The sequence below is a fragment of the Mya arenaria genome, chromosome 3 (assembly GCF_026914265.1).
Source record: "Mya arenaria isolate MELC-2E11 chromosome 3, ASM2691426v1".
In the NCBI taxonomy this organism is placed as follows: domain Eukaryota; kingdom Metazoa; phylum Mollusca; class Bivalvia; order Myida; family Myidae; genus Mya; species Mya arenaria.
In genome coordinates this window covers 7,512,956-7,536,299 of record NC_069124.1, presented here as the reverse complement: position 1 = coordinate 7,536,299, position 23,344 = coordinate 7,512,956, and the positions used below count along the sequence as shown (strand labels likewise).

At 38.7% G+C, this 23,344-nt stretch overlaps 1 protein-coding gene across 2 annotated transcripts; it reads right to left on the bottom strand.

Moving 5' to 3' along the window:
- Nucleotides 1-4,902: 4,902 nt before the first annotated feature.
- LOC128227429 (protein FAM114A2-like) lies at nt 4,903-22,981 on the bottom strand. 2 transcript variants are annotated; one of them, XM_052937962.1, is made up of 12 exons: nt 22,896-22,981; nt 16,641-16,731; nt 15,635-16,347; nt 15,152-15,230; nt 14,768-14,896; nt 14,199-14,431; nt 13,718-13,967; nt 13,063-13,307; nt 11,902-11,964; nt 7,893-8,102; nt 6,543-6,596; nt 4,903-5,751 (listed from the first exon to the last, which is right to left on the bottom strand). In XM_052937962.1, the coding sequence occupies exons 2-12, from the start codon at nt 16,705-16,707 to the stop codon at nt 5,653-5,655; spliced, it is 2,142 nt and encodes a 713-aa protein (XP_052793922.1). In that variant the 5' UTR covers nt 16,708-16,731; nt 22,896-22,981; the 3' UTR covers nt 4,903-5,652. The 2 variants fall into 2 exon arrangements, with proteins under 2 accessions (XP_052793922.1, XP_052793923.1); XM_052937963.1 differs by having other exon boundaries at nt 22,881-22,945.
- Between the last annotated feature and the right edge of the window lie 363 nt (nt 22,982-23,344).

Here is a 23,344-nt window from a genome sequence, read left to right as displayed (position 1 = left end):
ACATGTAAAAGAAAGTACGATTTTCCAACCCTAACACGATGTAAAGAAGGCTGGTCAAGTCCAATGAATCTTAAACAAAATTATTTCCACTAAAGGGGGAGTTTCACAAAGATGCTTTATGGCCCTCAAAACTATTCACTTAGAAATTAAGCCACATAAATGATATCACATTCCATGAGCTCTAAAATGTCTGCATAACGTTATTTATAAACAAAAATGCCGGGGGCCATAGTCATATATAGCATCTTAAAGCTGCACTCTCACAGATTTACCATTTTTATAATTTTTTTATTTTTTGTCATGGAAAGAGATTTTTTTTGTGTAAATATCTGTAAACCATTGATAAAAGATTGCTGTCTGAAGATCAGATTGCAGATTTGCATATTTCCGTTCGAAAATTAATGTTTTATGGCTTAAACCGTTACTAACGGTTTAAGAAAAATGCATAAAACATTATTTTTTAAACTTAAATATAACTAGAACTCCGCGAGTCGGATGTGTCGCCTGATGAATTATTTACTCTCGACATTATAGCTGTTAGATTGGCATTTTATTCATTTATAGACAATGATGTTGCCATTTAACTTTCAAGTTTTTAAAGCAAAACAGGAAGTCGGCCATTTTGTTGTTGTTGTTGTTAATCAATCGTAACCCCTTGTTGTATTTTTGTAGAGGGACACCCAAGAAACCTTCCTGTCAAGTTTCATTGAATTCGGCCAGGTAGTTTCAGAGGAGATGTTCTTTAAGCAATTGTTGACGGACAAAGACGAATCACAATAGCTCACCTTGAGCACTTTGTGCTCTGGTGAGCTAAAAAAGTGTGCAAGGTAAAGTTAAACATGAAAATTAACAAAGGGCAATAACTCTAATATGGAAGCAAGAGATACAGTTTGTGTGCACTGCGATCCCCTTCAATAAGATCTATCTATAAAGTTTCAAGTTGATAACTCTTATAGTTTTCGAGAAATGCCCCGGACAATATTTAAGCATGAAAATTAACAAAGGGCAATAACTCTAAACATATAGATGCAAGAGTTACGGTTTTTGTGCACTGCACTTTCACTCAATCAGATATACCTACGGAATAAGTTTCAGGTTAATACCTCCTATAGTTTACGAGATATGCCACAGACAAAACCTAAGCATGAAAATTTACAAAGGGCAATAACTCTAAAAATATGGCAGCAAGAGTTACGGTCCTTGTGCACTGCACTTGCCCTCAATGAGATCTATCTAGCTATGAAGTTTCAAGTTGATACCTCTTATATTCTTCAAGATATGCCCTGGACAAAACTTTAAGCATGAAAATTAACAAAGGGCAATAACTCTAAACATATAGATGCAAGATTTACGTTTTTTGTGCACTGCACTTTCCCTCAATCAGATATACCTACGGAATAAGTTTCAGGTTGATACCTCCTACAGTTTACCAGATATGCCACGGACAAAACCTAAGCAAGAAAATTAACAAAGGACAATAACTCTAAAAATATGGCAGCAAGAGTAACGGTTCTTGTGCACTGCACTTGCCCTCAATGAGATCTATCTAGCTATGAAGTTTCAAGTTGATACCTCTTATATTCTTCAAGATATGCCCCGGACAAAACTTTAAGTATGAAAATTAACAAAGGGCAATAACTTTAAAACTAAGAAAGCAAGAGTTACTGTTATTGTGCACTGCACTTGCCCTCCATGAGATCTATCTACATATGAAGTTTCAAGTTGATAACTCTTATATTCTACAAGATATGCCCCGGACAAAACTTTAAGCATGAAAAATAACAAAGGGCAATAACTCTAAAAATATGGAAGCAAGAGTAACAGTTCTTGTGCACTGCACTTGCCCTCAAGTAGATCTATCTACATATGAAATTTCAAGTTGATACCACTAATAGCTTAGGAGATATACCCCAGACAAGCGAAAATGGGACGCGGACGCCGCCGCCGCCGCTAACCCCTATATGTCGTCTTTTCAGGCGACACAAAAATCTGCGATCTAATTTTTGCCAGCAGTCTTATATCACTGGTTTTTCGCAAAAATTGGCTTGTTCCAAGACAAAAAAAAAAGTTTTTAAAACATTCAATCTGTGAGAGTGAAGTTTTAAGAAAACTGTTCAACTTGTATCATTTTTAGCCATCAAGAATTTGTATATATAGGCGCAAAAAATGTCTCAATAGAAAAAAGCATACGAATAAATTTAATGAAAAGTAAAGGGTATTTGAAATATTCCTTGCTAAAGAAACAACAACAAAAACAAAGTTGAAAAAAAATTACTCAGAAGTTTTATAAATACAGCCCCAGGCTAAACTCTATATTTCGTTAAGTTGTTTCCCTACACCCATTTTTAGGTGTGGGTGGATTGGCAGAGTTGCTTTATCGTTTTTTACATCCTAACCCTTCAAAAAATGGCAGAGAGACAACAACTTTTGGGTCAAAGGTATTTCTGCCAGTTGGAAGGAAACTATTCATTAAGGCCCCATACCTACGTTTGATGTCGGAAAAAACTTCACAGCTGTACTGAGAACGAGTATTGGATTTGATCATCGTGGAATTTTATACTACTGGGCTTGTCCCTGAAGTTTAAATTGTATTATTGTATCTTAAACAACGAGGTCACTGATCAAGTTTTTACTTGACACACAAGTATTAAACAAGGTATTTGCAAAAGCTAGCTGCAACAGCAAAGTATATAGATGTCATTTCAAATAGCCCAGGCCTCCATATTCTTGGAATAGTCAAGCTTAAAAGGGATTTCCTGGTATTCAAATGCCTTGAATAAGGCATTAAAAAACTACAATGTCTCATCAGTCACCATTTCAACTTCAAGACAGTAGTATTTGAGAAAAAACTTCTAAACTTTCACAGCTGTAGAACAAGTACAAAGAGTTGATAATTGATATAAAAAGTAAGGGAAGAATACAAAAAGAAAAAGAATCCTCGTGATGACTCATTTCATGTGCTCAGTGTTGCTCATATCATCCAATACAATTGAAAAGGGTTCAAATAAAATTTGAATCGATCACTGTCAAATTGATAATTGAAAATAAACAATGCAGTGAGGAAATTATCTTTGTTGACTTAAATGTTCACTGTTTTTCTAAAATAGGACCATCAAAGAATTTAATCATTGAAACAAAGGAAGAAGGTTTTCTTTTAACAAGTATAAATAAGACACATTAGGAGCTCTGGTTTGATGATGGGAATAGTAAGCGGAACAAAAGTTTATCATTTACAGGATTGATCAATAATGGATGGTTGTCTGATTACTTTTTAAAAATGAACCAACTATGAAAAAGTTGACCTCTTGACCTTGACCATGAAGTGACGCAGCTGGAACATCATACACTGCAAGTTGATGTGCAGTGAATATTTGAGCTATTTCAATAACCCTTTAAACTGTTGGAGATGTACAATATTGATAAGACATAAAAAAAGAATCTGACCTTTAACCCCTAAGTTTGACCTTGACATGCCATGGTTAGAACATATAAAGCAGATGGTTTTTGTAATCATTTCAAAATAGGAAATTTGAACATTTATTTCATAAGTCTGTTTCTATATAAGATAAAGAGGTGCCTCTGACAATTGAAACATCTCATTTCATTAATCTGACTGACGAGGCTCAACTTTCATGTGATTTTCCTGGCCAAACAGTGACGTGATTGATCAGGCAGTTGAAGGCCAGAAACCATTTTGGAAATGGGTTTTGGGGACCCCTATGGATGGGGGTAAAAGGGGGTAAAGCTCCATGTGACAGAACCAAGCTGGCTTTTCAGATGAAAGACAACCTGGCCAAAGTAAGACAGAAACAAGCATTTTCAGTGAAAAGATATCCCCCGCCAACGATGGCTTGTTTGTGCTTGATGGCTTGTTTGTGCTTGAAGGTTAAAAAAAATCTCAGAAAGAATAAGATAAGCAGATTGGTTTTACTGAGAAATGGCTGCAAACAATGATTTTTTAATAAATCAAGGGCAATAACTCTAAGGAAAATTGACCAATCCAAAAGAAAAATATACAGGCATCATCACAGTATGTTGGTTCTTATTTATTCCAAGTTTCATGAAATTCTACCGGCTAGTTGCATAGAAAAGGCTGCAAACATGGATCGTTTAATAAATCAAGGGCAAATAACTCATATAGAAATTACACAATCCAAAATATAAATAAACAGGCATCATTGCAGTATGTTGGTTCATATTTATTTCAAGTTTCAAGAATTTCTACCAACTAGTTACTGAGAAATGGCTGTAAATGAGTTTTTTCAAAAAATCAAGGGCAATCACTCCAAGTACAATTGACCAATCCAAAAAAAAAAATGAACAGGCATCATCCCAGTATAGTAATTCATATTTATTTTAAGTTTCATGAAATTCTGTAAGCTAGTGACTGAGAAATGGCTGTGAATGTGCATTTTTCAAAAAATCAAGGGCAATAATTCCAAGGACAATTGACCAATCAAATTTTTTTTTGGACGGGCATCATTCCAGTATAGTGGTTCATATTTATTTTAAGTTTCATGAAATTATACCGGCTAGTTACTGAGAAAACGCAGGTGACGGACAGATGGACGGAAGGAAGGCGGGACGGAAGGAAAGACGGACGGACAGACAACGCCATTTCAATATCCCCCTCCCTATTTCATAGGCGGGGGATAATAGGTCTTCCCATGAAAAAGCAACACATTGGGCAGGTCAAAGATAGTGCAATACTTTTTGAGTGTGCTTAAATACGTACGATTACGTTATTTACTGGTTGTTACAAGAGTTCACAGAATCCTGACCTGTTTTCTTTCTGTACTTTTAACCTAGCACTGACCATTTTTTTATAATTTTTTTCTTACTCACCTTTTCTTGTTACATTACGTGTTTTAGTCAAGTACATGGTGACTAAATAAAAAACAAAGAAAATATCAAATTCATTTTTATTTTTGCATTAATATTATTTTTATACACTATAATAGTAACGAAAGACTTAAAAATCCATACCAGCCATATATATTAAAATTACAGACTCGAACCTTCGACCATGCAGTGTCATGTCAACAAAAAATAGAAATTCATTTCAGACACAAAACTGAAAATGAACCAAAATTACATTCATATTTTTAAATAATTGATTACGCACTTGTTCTTTTAGTTTTATAATAGTTTGAAATGAACTAGTAAACTAAAAGAAAGTGAATTGTTCACATTATCCCTGTTTCACAACTTAAGGTAAGATTAAAAGCAATAAGTTAATCAAAATAAATGTTTAAAAGTAAACAAAAACTGAAGTAAATTGATAAATGACAAGCTTTACATAAGCACTCTAAGTGTAATACTCATTACATAAATCAAATAATTGTTACAACATCAAGCTTAAACACAGCGATCTCCCCTGTAATTACACTACCGGTAAGTAGTGATATACCATATGATTTTGGGTGAATTTTAGCCAAATTTCCAATTTTCATTCCATTCTTTTTAGATGCCTACCATACCATATTCCACTTGTAATTTTAATTGAACAAGAATTTTGTGGTCACATAAATGTATGGCAGGGATAAGGTATTGAAAATGTCCCTTGACAAAACACTTCATATTTAATTACTTCAATTACTATAACATTCACAAATGGCACAACCCAAACAAAGGGAAGTAACTATGCGAGTATCAACTGTCTTGTTCCTGGCTTGACTCTATGGTGGCCTGTTGTAACACTGGTAACAACAGCTGGAAACCATCCTGGATGTACGAGCTGCTGTTACTAGCCTGAAATAGTAAAGACCAAAATTAGAAATCATTAATAGTAATTTTGTAAAATGGATACATTTCTGTAATCATCCAGATCTAATGCCATTAATTATACAATATTTGTACCCTGCAAACAAAGTTTAAAGATGGTATAATGGAGTTCCCATATGGTTCGTTTGTTAGTTGAAAGGTCAGATGGGTGGGCAGTCTGTTGCAAAAAACTATTGTTGAGCAAATCCTTCTGCAATTTTTGACAGATTGTTTTGAAACTAGACACACATGATTACCATAATGTGTACATATTTTGCGAAGTTTTGCAAGAGTCGGGTGCCCTAGTAGATGTACTTTGCACTATGAAAGTTTACACTTCTGGCTATATGTTTAAAGGGGTTAATGCTCATATGTTGTACAAAAGATCAAGTGTACTAAATTATTAGACTTTGTATGGGCAAACAATTTTTTTTTCGATAAGTGTCAACACACATAATAATTATAAAGTACATTTTTAGGAGAATAATGTTACTACGTTTTCTGAAACTTGTTCTCCTATGCGCTACATGTTGGAGGAGTCATAGGCCTGTATTGAACAGATGTAGGGCATGTAGGAAAACATAAGGCCCAGTCAAAAATGGCTGGTTAAAATTGGATAGCTACATGAGTAAATAATTGTAAAGCACATGCTGTGATGGAACAATCCATCAGGCATGAGTGTTGATAGCATAAGTGACATTTAAAGGCGCATCAACAATTAGCACTTCACTTTGTGTGAGCACTGACATGACATTTACATGATAAACATAAGTACTGACCTCTAAGTAGATATTTGTAACAAGGTGACTGATCTTTATTTCATCTGTCTTCTCCTGCAAAGAAAGCAATTATGGTATGGTTTAATACCCATGAGCCCTTTTCAATTTAAGGATCTTAGTTTCAAAAATTAAATCTAAGGTAAGAATTTCCCTGATGGCAGTGTTATCAAACTAAATACTTGCTAAAGTCATTTCAAGTTAATTCAAATACCTAGTCACATAACGAAATGATAACATTAAGATACTACTCATGGTGGAACCCACAACCTCCTGGGTGTCAGACAGGCACCACTACACAACTCCCTCCCCATGATGGAACCCACAACCTCCTGGGTGTGAGGCAGGCACCACTACACAACCCCCTCCCCATGTGGAACCCACAATCTCCTGGGTGCGAGGCGGATCCACTACACCACCCCTAGCCATGATAGAACCCACAATCTCCTGGGTGAGAGATGGTCATCACTACACCACCCCTACCCATGATGGAACCCACAACCTCCTGGGTGAGAGGCGGATCCACTACACCACTCCTACCCATGATAGAACCCACAATCTCCTCTGCGTGAGACGGTCATCACTACACCCCCCTACCCATGATGGAACCCACAACCTCCTGGGCGAGAGGCGGATCCATTACAAAACCCCTACCCATGGTGGAACCCACAACCTCCTGGATGTGAGACGGGCACCACTACACCACCCCTACCCATGATGGAACCCACAACTTCCCTGGCGAGAGGTGGATCCACTACACCACCCCTACCAATGATAGAACCCACAATTTCCTGGGTGAGAGACGGTCATCACTACACCACCCCTACCCATGATGGAACCCACAACCTCCTGGGCGAGAGGTGGATCCACTACACCACCCCTACCCATGATGGAACCCACAACCTCCTGAGTGAGAGGCGGGCACCACTACACCACCCCTACTCATGGTGGAACCCACAATCTCCTGGGTGAGAGGCGGGCACCACTACACCACCCCTACCCATGATGGAACCCACAACCTCCTGAGTGAGAGGCGGGCACCACTACACCACCCCTACTCATGGTGGAACCCACAATCTCCTGGGTGAGAGGTGGGCACCACTACACCACCCCTACCCATGGTGGGACCCACAATCTCTTGGGTGAGAGACAGGCACCACTTCACCACCCCTATCCATAATGGAACCCACAATCTTCTGGGCGAGAGGTGGACACCACTTCACCACTCCTCATTGTGGAACTAATAACCTCCCGGGTGTGAAGCGGTCATCAATACACCACCCCAACACATGGTGGAACCAACAACCTTCTAGGTTAGAGGCAGGCACCCCATCACCACCCCAACTCTCATACCTGTTTATTCAATGTCTCTGTAAATCTAGAAGAGAGAATGCCCACTTCAGCACACAGGACCTTGGTAAGCCGCTGCAATGTCTCACTGGCCACAACAAAGTCAGACAACTCTCTGCGGTCCAGCAGTATAAGCTCCCCTGCCTTGTGAAACTGCTCTATGCTCTTCGAGGTAAACTCTGCCAGTCCACTGATAGCAGCTCTGTGGAGCTCCTGTGGTATGCAGTTTTTCTTTTTACTTTACTCAATTTAAAATAATGTCAGTAAGTTATGTCAATTTTATTCAATCATAAATAGAAGGTAATTCATATTTAAGATCCATTTATCTGAAATCAAACACAATTACAAACCTGTTTTTTAGGCAAAGTTTAAATCAACAATAAAGCCATACCAAATTTTTTCTATGTTTAGTGCCTCACCCTGCATGCAGATGGATATGAATATTTTTAATATCCTTTCACAAAAATTCTGACTGCAGAACGCAAGTGCAAACAACATGCTTTATATTTTGTACTAGTATTCTTGGCATTTGATATCCGAAAATGATACACTTTCTGTGATTCCTATGATCAACACACTTAAATGCAAGTTTTATTTGATCTCATTTTGCAGTGGAAATGTTAACAAATTGAGCATGGGTCAGAACTGACTAAGAAGGCTCTGGCGTCTATTTTATATCGGATGTCACTCATTTGGTAAAATTTTGGCTTTCATTTGTTTTTGTTTTCTGGATAGCTAGTTTTTTGTACGCAGGGTTGACGCTAAACATATAAACAATTTGGTATGGCCTAATTGAGAATCATACAGGAATCCGCACGTACAAGTACTGAACCTTAAAACAAAATCAGAAGGCAAAGTCAGAAGGCATTATCCCTTTTTTATTTATCCAATATATGCACATAACAAGAGCTGTCACAGTATGTGATAAATGCCCCCGAATGTGACATTGACCTATGTCAGGTCAGTACAAGGTCAGTACATGAAAAATTGATCTTGCCTTTACATGTCAAATACATATGGCAAGTTATTTTAAATTGCCTCTGAACATAAAAAAATACCACCCATATTTGACAACCTACACAGGTCTTGCATGCGACACGTCATCTTGGTATGTTAAAAAGTTATTTTAAAATCTGTCCATACAAGAGAAAGTTACAGACCGGACACAACAACCTCTACTCTATGTCCATATACTCAGCATTTCATTGTGAATAAACACTGAAGTGTGAGCTTGATCTTAGAGGGAGGGATACAGGTCTAGCACGCGACACGTCGTCTTGGTATGTCAAAAACATGTGGCAAGTTATTTTAAAATCTGTCCATACAAGAGAAAGTTACAGCCCGGACACAACAACCTATACTCCATTATCCTTATATATGCAGCAGTCCATTGTGAATAAACACTAAGTGTGACCTTGACTGTAGAGATAGGGACATGGGTCTTGCCCGCGACACATCTTCTTGGTATGTGGAACACATGTGGCAAGTTATTTTAAAATCTGTCCATACAAGGGAAAGTTACAGCCCGGACACGACAACCTATGCTCTGTGTCCTTATATGCAGCAGTCCATTGTGAACAAGAGATGTTTGTCAAACATTATGCCCCCCTGAGCGCCATGTTGTCAGGATTATATGGACAATTGAATGAAATATGCATGGACTGAAATGACAGCTGATTTGTTGCTGTTTTAAGATTATGACCATTAAAATGTGTGAGGATAAAGTGTGTTATGACCGTCATGACCTTTGACTCTATGAACTCAAAATCCAGAGTCAGCAGCTGGTCACCAGAAACCTAAATGTCAAGTTTGAGGGCCATGGGTGCAGGCATTGTCAAGTTATCACAAGACAAGTTTTTTTCGTTCAAGGTCACGGTGACCTTGAAATTTGACCTGATGACCCCTTAAATCATAAGGGGTCACCTACAAGTCAGATGCAACTCCAAGTCAAGTTTGAAGGCCATGGGTTCAGGCATTGTTGAGTTATCACTCGGACAACCTTTTACCATTCAAGATCACTGTGACCTTGACCTTTGGCTCTATGAATCAACTGGTCAGGCTTAACATCCATGTCAAGTTTAATGATCATAGGTTCAGGCATTGTTGAGATATCAGTGGGGGAAGATTTGTTAACTTTTTTGCGTTAAAGGTTACTGTGACATTGACCTTGGCCTGATGACCCCCAAAGTCGATAGGGGTCATCTACTGGGCAGGCCCAACCTTCATGTCAAGTTTGATGACCATAGGTCCAAGAATTGTCGAGTTTGCTTTCAAGGTCACTGTGGCCTTGACCTTTGACCCCTAAAATCAATAGGGGTCATCTACTGGTCAGGCCCAACCTCTATGTCAAGTTTGAGGGCCATGGGTGCAGGCATTGTTGAGTTATCACTTGGACAACCTTTTATCATTCAAGGTCACTGTGACCTTGACCTTTGGCCCATTGACCCCTAAAATTAATAGGGACAATCTTCTGGCCGGGTTCAACCTACAAATCAAGTTTGAGGGCCATGGGTGCAGCCATTGTCAAGTTATCACTCGGATAACCTTTTACCATTCCAGGTCACTGTGACCTTGACCTTTGGCCCAATGACCCCTTAAATCAATAGGGACCATCTTCTGGCCAGGCCCAACCTCCAAGTCAAATTTGAGGGCCATGGGTGCAGGCATTATCAAGTTATCACTCGGACAACCTTTTACCATTCCAGGTCACTGTGACCTTAACCTTTGGCCAGATGACCCCCAAAAACCATAGGGGTCATCTCCTGGTCAGGCCAATTCTCCAAGTCAAGTTTGAGGGCCATGGGTGCAGGCATTGTTGAGTTATCAATCGGACAACCTTTTACCATTTAAGGTCACTGTGACCTTGACCTTTGGCCCAATGACCCCCAAAAACAATAGGGGTCATCTACTGGTCAGGCCCAAACTCCAAGTCAAGTTTGAGGGCCATGGGTGCAGGCATTGTCACGTTATCACTCGGACAACCTTTTACCATTCAAGGTCACTGTGACCTTGACCTTTGGTCTGATGACCCCCAAAAACAATAGGGGTCATCTACTGGTCAGGCCCAACCTCCATCTCAAGTTTGAGGGCCATGGGTGCAGGCATTGTTGAGTTATCACTCGGACAAGCTTTAAAATTATTTTACCATTAAAGGTCACTGTGACCTTGACCTTTGACCCGATGACCCCCAAAATCAATAGGGGTCATCTACTGGTCAGGCCCAACCTTCATGTGAAGATTGGTGACCATACGTCTAGGAATTGTTGAGTTATCACTCGGACAAGCTTTTGTCTACCGACGGACCGACCGACCGACCGACATACCGACATGCCTGTGCAAAGCAATATACCCCTCTTCTTCGAAGGGGGGCATAATAAACACTAAGTGTGACCTTGACCTTAGAGGTAGGAACACGGGTCTTGCACGCAACACGTCATCTTGGTATGTGGAAAACATGTGGCAAGTTATTTTAAAATCTGTCCACACAAGGGAAAGTTACAGCCCGGACACGACAACCTATGATCCTTATATGCAGCACTCCTTTGTGAATAAACACTAAGTGTGACCTTGACCTTAGAGGTAGGAACACGGGTCTTGCACGTGACACGTCGTCTTGGTATGTCAAAAACATGTGGCAAGTTATTTTAAAATCTGTCCATACAAGGGAAAGTTACAGCCCGGACACGACAACCTATACTCCAATACCATTATCCTTATATGCAGCAGTCCATTGTGAATAAACACTAAGTGTAACCTTGACCGTAGAGGTAGGGACATGGGTCTTGCCCGCGACACATCTTTTTGGTATGTGGAACACATGTGGCAAGTTATTTTAAAATCTGTCCATACAAGGGAAAGTTACAGCCCCGACAGGAGTTATTGAGCCGGACACATGGACGGACGGACGGACGAACGGACGTACGGACGGTGCGATTTTAATATGCCCACCTTCGGGGGTATAAAAAGATCTCATTATTATAATTGCAATATACATAAAATCAAGTCTTCTCACCTTAGCATCAGGTTTAGCCAGTGAGTTGAGGTTTTCCCATTCTTCAAGAATTCTTATGTGTGCCTGAATGAAAAAAACCAATGAAATGTTTTCATTTTGTTTATGGAGATAAAGAAATGAAAGTTAGAAAAAAAATTATATCAGTTTTTGCTTTTCATATCAAGATGTTTTCATATTTCATATCAATATTGCATAAAAATATTTTAAGAATTAGCAAAATATTTTGAGAGTTGAAGAAAATTAACTGGCCAGCTTAAATTTTGTCAGAGTATATTACATTACATTAATGGGCGAAATACCATTAGCAATGTTGTTTTCCCGCAATATCACACAATTTACTCAATAAAGCAGCATGCATGCAACAATGAACTAATATCTCAAACAAGTTTGCTCCAGCTTGTGGCGCTTTTGATTTTTATATAATATATTAAAATGGCCTGTTTACCATGTTAAACAAGTATCCACTCACAAGGCAATGATACTTAATTATTACTCAAACTGTGTTATATGGACTTCTCGAATAACATAAAAACCTTGCAGCCGTTTCATAAAGATTCATACTAGTGGTTTTCAATTGATTCAACCATCACCACCTTGAGTACAAACAAGCAAACATATTTCTCAGAACATAACGCATATAAGGCTCTTTGTTTTAATAATGATTGTATCAAATCAAAAGTTTTTCACAACATCCACCTCCAGAGAAGAAACTACTAAAACAGGGGCTTGAACTTGCATCACAGAAATGTTATTTAGAAACCTGATCTAATAAACTGTCAAAAGTTATTGCACTCATTGGACATAAGAATGACTTGTCAAAAATATTATTTTGTTTTCGAAGTTTTTAAGTTCTTCACAACATCACGTTTATAGGTGACAACATCCACCTCCAGAGAATAAACTTGTCATAAGATTTCGGCAAAAAATATATCATTTTGTCAAAAAAATATATTTTTAAAAAGTTTACTACAGTCACTGTTGTACATAGTTGTAATTATCAAATAAAACGCATCACTAACATAAACTTTTACCTGGTGTGCCCAATAATGACTTTACTGTTTAAAATCAAATCTAACAACACAGAAATGAGCTCATTATATACTTTATCTTCTTTTCCAACATCATTTGTTAACAGAGTTATGCAGCCGAGCAATCTCTTACCTTTATGAGTTTATCTGGTGTGGCCCCTATTTTAAGGTCCCTAACATAACCCTTCACAAGGACCTCAAAGTCTTGCTCTTCCACGTCTTCCTCCTCGTCCTCCCCAACCTCACAATTTGCCCGCACCTGGACCAGTGTGGGCTTTATGGACCCGAGGGTGTCAGGCGATAGAGACCCAAGTAGGGCATTCACAGACTTCTCACACTGATTGGACAACATTTCTAGAGCTTCAAGGTGGGCTAACCCTGAAAAATCATTAATAAATCTAACTTTTGTGAGAGAACAACAAAGTAGCATACATGTAATGTGTGTGCAATTTCAAAAATTAGGACATTTATTTAATAAAGTTATATCAGACGGGTATTACATATTATAATGATACAATCATGAAAACAATCAGTCAAGTGCTTCTTCAAAGGACCTTTGACCTCAGACAGCAAATAATGAAATAAGATGATAACAACAACCTCAAATGGCCTTTTTTATCACTTCTTTCTATCCAGGTAACAGACTATAGGGTGAAAGGTCCATACAGTTCAAACTCACACTTACTATCAAAATAAAGTGGAACATAATATGACTGTTTTGTGGCTAACCCCCTAAAATTTGATTATAATGACAAATCATTTTCAGTTGACAATAAAACTCTCCATACCCTGGAACTCATCAAACAACGACCCAAAGTGTGCCTTCCTTGCCTCCTCAGACTCCTTCTCGTGCTGTGCTCGCACTTCCTCCTGTTCTTTTGCTTCACGCAATGACGCTGACAGGTTTGGTTTATCTCCCCTGTCCAACAGGAAGTGACGTGTCTTCTTAAGGCCTGGGTCTCGCTCATTGATGGCATCAAATGTTTTCTTTCCGATATTTTCCAACACGTCCAGACTGCCTGTTACCAGGTTCTTGCTCTGAAATTTTGAACAAAATGTATATGGGAGTATAAATCAATCAATTCTAACTAACAAATTTTATGTCATGGAGCTTTAACTACATTTCTATCTGCTTTTTTCTTCTCAATTCTATGTAATAGAACTGTGTCTGCATTCCTATCTGTTAGTATGCTGATTAACAGTGGAGGAAATAGCACGTCAGAATCACCATGTTTCTGATCGGGTTTTTTCTCTCAATGATGACCTTACCGTATTCTCCACCATTTTGGAGATATTAGACACGCCCCAAGACGAGAACCAGCCTTCAGCTTCTTCTGATTTATTCTGGTTCCTAGTTTTTGTTGACTGGTTGCTGGATTCAGCAGACTGGTTATCTGCTTCTGCTTCAGGAGACTGGTTCTCAGCTTTCTCTGACTGGTTATCAGACTGTGTCACTTCTTTTGGCTTCTCATTTTCTTTGGATATTGTTTTTTCTGATGTTTCTAAAAAAAAGAAATAAGTTATACTCACAAACTATCTTTTGTGCCGACCATAAGAATTATGTTTTAAAGCAACTATTTTTCAACTGCTATCTACCACTACAAAAATGCATCCACAAAAGAAGAGTTCCACTGAATCCATTGTATGCTGCCTGTATCAGAACAGATAGATCTATTTTAGAAAAGGAATCTGATAAATGAAACTACTTCAAGATGTATCAGTGCTGTGTCCTGACAGACTGTTAGTTGTTCTTCTTACATATAAAATTACTTTCACTTACAATATATTTAGTCTAAAGGCCCATATGAATATAATGGAGTCTGAAACTGAACATGTACCTGTATCCTGTTTTCCTTTTTCACTTGTGTCAGCGTCCCCGCCCTCTTTCTTCCCTCTAACCAGTTCCTCTGGGTCAGGAACATTCAGGGTGGATTCCACTGTTTCCATCATTGTGTGAAGACCCTCTCCTGAAAATATAAGTAACTTGTTATACACACAAAACGTGCTAAAAACAATATTACATACATGTTTTGAAAGACAGGAACAATTTATAATTTAATAATGACCAAGAGTCGTGTATAAATTTGTAAAGCTAGTCATGGCCAATACATGCATATGTTTAGCAGTAATGAATAAGTTTCATGTATATATCTTGTAGGTAGTCAAAAGCATGGCAAAAACATGAAGCAAAATCAAAAAGCCTTATTCATACAAATGCTTACCAACTTCCTTGGTGAATGTAGAAACAGATGAAGATGCCACCTCCAAGAGGGAAGAGCCCCAGCCCCAGCCCCAGCCTCCCTGAAAAGACAAGTAATGGAATAGTAAGACTGAATGAAAAGAAATCTTAGATTTTCTAAAAAGTGTTTTGAAAACCGTACAAGACTTTATAATGTTGAATTAAATTTAGAATTTTAGTACCTGATGCTACCTTTTATCATTCATTGGAGAAACCAGCACAAATTGCAACCAAAAACTCTCTAATTTGGGGTCCAGATCAGCCATTCCATTCAAAACATGCCAAACTAATGGCAGCAATACCAGTATGTTATCAACACATAACCTATACAGACTTACTTTGTATTCTCAGAATGTTTTGAAACAGATATTTATCATACAGTACATTTCAATATAACAATTATGACATGAAACAATTTTTCCATTACAATAGTGCCCAATATTAATATTAAGAATGTCAGACAAACCTTTTTCTCTGCAGCTGCCCCAGCCAATTTCTGTAACACTGCCTCTTCTTTGTCAGTATGATCTGGTGGTGGCCGAGATATACTCTGGGAGGACGGTGACTTTATCATGTTTGCCTTCTCTTCCAATTCTTCTGCTGTTAATTCTTTCTTTGAAGCACCTTCACCTACAAGTGTTTCTTCACTTACAAGTTTTTCTGACAGCTGAGTTCCTGCTGGTTTTTCATGAGTTATTGCACTTGTTGAGTCTGTATTGGAGTCAGATTCGAACACACATGAAGTTGCCCCCTCTGAGTCTATCACCTGAGAGTTATTTAGCTCTATTTTACCATCAGACGAGTCTTTTTTCTCTGAGTTCACATCAGAAAGATTTGTGGCCTTTGAAATTGAACTGGCACCTTCATCTTCCTTTTCAACATTAGCACTTGCTTGAGTTGGATCAGTTTCATCACTGGTCTCCTTTTCTTGCTTCTGTACCTTTCCCTTACTCTTCTGTTTCCCCTTTTTTCCTTTTCCTCCACTGGTTGGTTTGCTCTGAGATTTTGTTTTCTGTAAAGGCCCTTCACCCTCAGGGCTTTTACTGGCAGTGTCCTGGTTGTGCTTTGTATGAGTCTTTTCTGACCCTTTCTTGGAAGATTTAGTCTTTACAGTGTCCTTCTCAACTCCTGCTTTTTCAGTCTGGTTAACAGTTTCTTTGACATGACTTTGTTTGGATGCTGCAATTGAATTAATTGTAAGGACGTTATGTTATACCAATAGAGCACTCAACTTTTGTTGAACATGTTTTATACTTGTGAGTGATTATATATTTTTATAAATTTCTATTTACGAAAATCCATTCCTATCAAATAAATGCTGAAATTAATTGAGAAATACTCCGATATTAGGAAAACAATCAATAAGAATATTCTTTGCCTCCACTTTTACTCGTCCTGGTCTTTTATTACATGTATGTATAGTATTTTAAGAGGACAAAAATATTTTACACAAGAGGGGTCATATGACATACCAGCGCCAGATTTGGCTTCCATATCTCCCTCATCTGCACTGGCAAACTCCTCTTCTGAATCTGACATTGTTCCTTTTCTAATCTACAAGTTCTGGAAAGATAAACAAGGCTATTGTTGGAAACAATGTATGCTCCACTAATTAATTACAAAGGAAGAGAATAACAAATTGCAAGACATTAGTTCCTATACACTTAAAACACACGATTAACAAGAGCTGTCACAGAATGTGACGATTGCCCCCGAATGTGACATTGACCTATGAACAAGGTCAGTACATGAAAAGTTAAAGATCAAATAAATACATATGGCAAGTTATTTTAAATTGCCTCTGAACATAAGAAAATACCACCCATACTTGACAACCTACATTCTTATGTCCTTATATTCAGCATTCCATGTGAATAAACACTAAGTGTATCTTTCACCTTAGAGGTAGGGACATGGGTCTTTCACGTGACACGTCGTCTTGGTATGTCGAACACATGTGGCAAGTTATTTTCAAATCTGTCCATACAAAAACAAGTTACAGCCCAGACATAACAACCAATACTCTGTATCCTTATATACAGCACTCCATTGTGAATAAACACCTAAGTGTGACCTTGACCTTAGAGGTAGGGACACGGTTATTGCACGCGACACATCGTTTTGGTATGTGGGACACATGTGGCAAGTTATTTTAAATTCTGTCCATACAAGGGAAAGTTACAGCCCGGACAAGACAACCTATACTCTATGTCCTTATATGCAGCATTCCATTGTGAATAAACACTAAGTGTGACCTTGACCTAAGAGGTAGGGACACGGGTCTTGCACGTGACACCTCGTCTTCGTATGTCAAACACATGTGGCAAGTTATTTTATTATCTGTCTATACAAGGGAAAGTTACAGCCCAGACACAACAACCTATACTCTATGTCGTTATATGCAGCAATCCATTGTGAATAAACACTAAGTGTGACCTTGACCTTAGAAATAGGGACACGGGTCTTGCACGCGACACATCGTCTTGGTATGCCAAACACATGAGGCAAGTTATTTTAAAATCTGTCCATACAAGGGAAAGTTACAGCCCCGACACGATAATCTATACTCTTTGACATTATATGCAGCATTCCATTGTGAATAAACACCTAAGTGTGACCTTGATCTAAAAGGTAGGGACACGGGTCTTGAACGCGACACCTCGTCTTGGTATGTCGAACACATGTGGCAAGTTATTTTAAAATCTATCCATACAAGGGAAAGTAACAGCCCAGACACGACAACCTATACTCTATGTCCTTATATGCAGCATTCCATTATGAATAAACACTAAGTGTGACCTTGACATAAGAGGTAGGGACACAGGTTTTGCACGTGACACGTTGTCTTGGTATGCTGAACACATGTGGCAAGTTATTTTAAAATCTGTCCATACAAGGGAAAGTTACAGCCAGGACATGACAACCTATACTCTATGTCCTTATATGCAGCATTCCATTGTGAATAAACACTAAGTGTGACCTTGACATAAGAGGTAGGGACACAGGTCTTGCACGTGACACGTCGTCTTGGTATGCCGAACACATGTGGCAAGTTATTTTAAAATCTGTTCATACAAGGGAAAGTTACAGCTCGGACACGACAACCTATACTCTATGTCCTTATATGCAGCATTCCATTGTGAATAAACACCTAAGTGTGACCTTGACCTAAGAAATAGGGACATGGGTCTTGCACGCGACACATCGTCTTGTTATGCTGAACACATGTGGCAAGTTATTTTAAAACCTGTCCATACAAGGGAAAGTTACAGCCTGGACACGAGTTATTGAGCCGGACACATGGACGGACGGACGGAAGGACGGACGGACGGTGCGATTTTAATATGCCCACCTTCGGGGGCATAAAAAGTATACAGTTATTGTGGAAAATAGTAATTTAACAAATATGGCTATCTGACAGCTGACCTTGGCTACTATTATCAATACAAACAAAAAAATGGGTATCTAACCAGAGAGATTATGACCCTAAACGTACATTGATTGATACAATGTAGGTTAAACATGCACTCTACTTATAATCTTGGTCCGGTGAAAATTTGTAGAGCATAATTTATAATCCTATGTTAACACCTCAACTTCTGTTCCTTAAATGAACTGCCTTTCAGCAATTGCGGTTATCATCCGATGAACGCAACATATTCTGATATGTTCGGATCGCATTCATTGCATAACAATATACATGAAAATTGTTCATCTTGTTTTTGTTTGTAATGTCTCAGCAAGTCCCTTAAAATGTTAATCAACAATTTAGAAATTGTTAATTTATGATATGTTAAATGTCTTAATGTATTGTTGTTTTAAGTGTTTCAATTTTACATTTAAAAGTGATTTCAAGTGGTTGATCTTTTCCCGCGTTAAATGTTTCCAGTTACAGTCGGGTCGTTCCATTTACAGAATGTGTAAAAAAGGATTACTGAAAGGTTTTCTTAAATGAAATGAAATATTGTTTTAACAATTATTAAAAGATATAATGAACTAGTCTATTGTTCAACCAGTCAAACCTCAGACTACTCACAGTCAACTGCTGCAGCCAGGGCTTTTTCTGCCCAATTTGGGAAAAAGACCCTAGACATTTTGGGAAATTTTGCGTCGTGAAAATGCCGAAATTGGGAAATTTTACAGTTAAAAGAAAAAGCTGTCTAGTCTCCAGCGAATTAGGAAATGGTTTTATATTGGTTTATTTCCCAAATTTGCTGAAATATCAATCCTTGGGTGTAAATATCTATTGCAATAAATCAATCATGACAGATAATATTTCATACAGATATCTAAATGTGATGAAAATCAATGATTTCCGAATTCAATTATCAAAAAAACTTAACATCACATAATTGATATGATGTTGAAAATGATCCAGTACATGTAAAAAGACATTTTGATTGGGATTTTTTTATGAAAATTGGGAAAAATATCTTATATTTTGCTTTGGGAATGTGTCCGATAGTCGGACCCATTTGGCAGCATTCGCACCAACAGATCCGAGTTCAACGCCGCGCTTGAGTACATCAAACCTGACCTGATATGTGGAACCGAATCATGGTTGAAAGGTGTGAAGCCTGGGGAAGACCCCGATAAGATCAGCATCAAGTCAAGTGAGATATTCCCACCTGAACTGACAGTCCACCGTAATGACAGGTCATCTGGTGTCGGAGGAGGTGTTTTTACCACCACTAGAGGTAACCTCACCATGGATGCTCAACCACAACTCTCAACCGATTGCGAGATAGTATGGTCGAAGATCAAGACGTGGAAAAGCAAGGACCTTTACCTTTGCTCCTTCTATATGACTCACAGAAACATAAACGACATCCGAAAACTTGATGAATCTTTACGTCAACTTACTACTTCAGCACGAGAAAAACACATCATTCTGGCCGGCGACTTCAATTGCCCAGACATAGACTGGTCCAATATGGTTGTCAACAAGAGTGCAGCCGACAGGGAAGTACAACAAGCTTTGATTGATCTCTCCATTGAACACCGCCTTACTCAGGTACACAACCAGCCAACTCGAGATAACAACATGCTTGACCTGGTCTTAACCAACAACCCCTCATTGATAAAAACTTCTTCTTCTGTCCCAGGTATAAGTGATCACGCTATGGTTGTGACAGACATTAACATCATCCCCCAGTACATAAAGCAAAAACCATGTAAGACCTTCCTCTACTCTAAAGCGAACTGGGATAACATACAAAAAGACATGGAAGACCTCTCTAAGGCAGCTACTTATGAAGCAGGTAGAAATCAAACCTCTGTTCAAAGTCTATGGAACATCTTCAAATCTGGCATTGAGAAGTCTATCACTACTAACATTACATCCAAACTCAGTAAAAAACGCCAATCACTGCCCTGGCTCAACAAAGACTTGAAGAAAATGATAAGGCGGAAGTCCGGTTATACAAACACGCTAAGCAAACCCAACAGTGGGGCCTGTTTAAGCAGTACCAACGTGAATGCAAGAAAGTCTTCAAGAAAGCTGAGGTCAACCACATCAACAACACTATTCAGAAAGGACTCGAAGAGAATAACTCGAAACCATTCTGGCGGTACGTCAAATCCAGAAGACAAGATAGCGTTGGAGTGGCACCCCTCAAGAAGGCAGGAAGGCTAGTCAACAATGGCAAAGAGAAGGCCCAAATCCTTGTTGACCAATTCAAGTCCGTCTTCACCAGGGACGATAGCAACCCACAACTCCCAGATAAATCCAAGAGAAGTAAGTGCCATATACTCCCTCTTACAATTTCTACGAAAGGGGTCGAGAAGCTCTTAACAGGAATCAACACTTCCAAAGCCCTTGGACCAGACAAGATATCAAACCTAGTATTGAAGACCTGCGCCAACCAGATAGCACCTGCCTTAACTGAGTCTGGTAGATCATTAATATGACAAAGGAAGAGGAGTGGGCCGAGGACTGTGCCCTGTGGTACGCCGGAGTCAACTGCGGCTGGTTCGGATTCTTCACCCTCAACCACTACCTTCATGGTCCTGTTTCTCAGGAAGTCGTTTAGCCAGTTGTTTATGTTGCCGGTGACTCCATACAGCTGAAGTTTGTGTAGAAGCTTCTTATGAGGCACGGTGTCATTAAGGCCTTGCTGAAATCGAGTATGGCCATGTCAATCTGTGATCCAACATCATGATTGGAGAGGAGGTCGTGGGCTGTTGTGAGTATTTGGGTTTCACAAGAAAAGCCAGATTGAAAACCGTGGTTTAATGAGGTCAGGATGTTGTTTGCCTCTAGATGGTCCAGAATATGTGTACAGATGATATGTTCAAGGAGTTTACAGGATATACACGTTAGGGATACTGGTCTATAGTTTTCGGCTAGGTGTACATCACCTTTCTTAAATACAGCCGAAATGTTAGCGTTCCTCCAGTCTGAGGGAAGTGTACCTGTATCAACTGAAAACTGAAAGATGGTGCTTAAGTCAACAGTACGTTTATTTGCGGATGACTGCCTGCTGTACCGAACAATCAAAAATAGCAAAGATCATGAAATTCTCCTTAAGGACCTCCGTCAGCTTGAAACATGGGCCAATACCTGGGGAATGCGCTTTAACGTGAAGAAATGCTACATAATGAGCATCAACCAGAAATCGTCCAGATTTTACCAGTTGGACAACCACATCCTTCAACAAGTACCAGAGAATCCATACCTAGGAGTCACCATATCAGACAACCTGAAATGGAGTGCCCATATCAGCAAGATTACCAAGAAGGCAAACTCAACCCTAGGATTTCTAAGAAGGAACCTGAATCACTGCCCTGAATCCTGTCGCAAAACAGCATTCCTGTCTTTGGTACGGTCTACCCTGGAATACAGTTCGATCGTCTGGGATCCATACCTCCAGAGAGACATTGACAAGCTTGAGAAGGTCCAAAAACAGTCCGCTAGGTTTATCACGGGCGACTACACCACCAGGTCCCCTGGGTGCGTCACACAAATGCTTCGAGGCCTGAAACTACCTTCACTCCAGGACCGAAGGAAAGCCAACAGACTGACGATGTTTTATAAGGTGGTCGGGGGGCTGGTGCCAGCCCTGTCATGCCAAGACTATTTAACGCCTGTCCGAGCAAATAAACGCAGAGTGAAAGCTAAGACTTTTGAGAATTGTGCCACTGATAACATTATTACAAATCAGTCAATTAATCATTCTACATGCTTCAAAACTATTCAGTGTAAAACCCTAAGTTATAACCAATCATTTTTCCCACGAACAATTATTGACTGGAATAAATTGAGTGATAGTGTTGCGCAAGCAAAGACAGTTGACGGCTTCAAATCAGCCGTATTCCATCCAGAACATCTATTGTGCAGGAATTGATCAACAATTATGTTTGTATATCTTTCGAATATTGCTTATTTTCTGCAAATTTTAAACTCACAAAGCATTTTACGAGTGTGCAAGTGGCAAATTTGAGCCCTCTTGTTATGTAATTAAAAAAATCGCCTGAACATGTTATGGTGTCTGTGAAAAGAATTCTGGATTTTTATACCACTACTTACAATGATATAGACTTGAAATTATTATAAATACCATATGCATTTAAGATTAAAAATTCCAAATAAGTCATTGACGCAATAATTTATGCAAGTGTAAATCAGACTAATGGGGAAAGGACAGGTTTAGTTCAGGATTTTATTTGATGCAATATTTCAAGATAACACACTCAAAGGCACTGAAACTCACAGATTGAAAACTTACTGGCAAATAATTCTTGACAAATTTCCACGTTGATATTTACGTTTTTGACATGTCAACATTAATCTTGCGCATGCGCCTCAGATGAGACAAATCGGTTAATGTCAAACCACATTTGTAGCAGACAACAAATTACACGGAAATTCGGGAACATGGTGCCGTTCGTGTGGAATTTATATTTGAAACCTGATACTTTACTATTTGTATTCTCCACACACGAAGTCAGACATTATGAGAAAGTATATGCATAGTAAAAGAGCAAAAAATCCATATACACTAGAAAACAGAATTTATATTGTACTTATACAATTACATTCCTATTATATGTAATTAATAATAGATCATGCCATTTCAGACATGTACTGTATGCATAACAGACACATAAATGACTTAAGGGCTACACTTTTGCAAAAGTTTATATATAATTACAATAATGCTGCAATGGGTTGAAA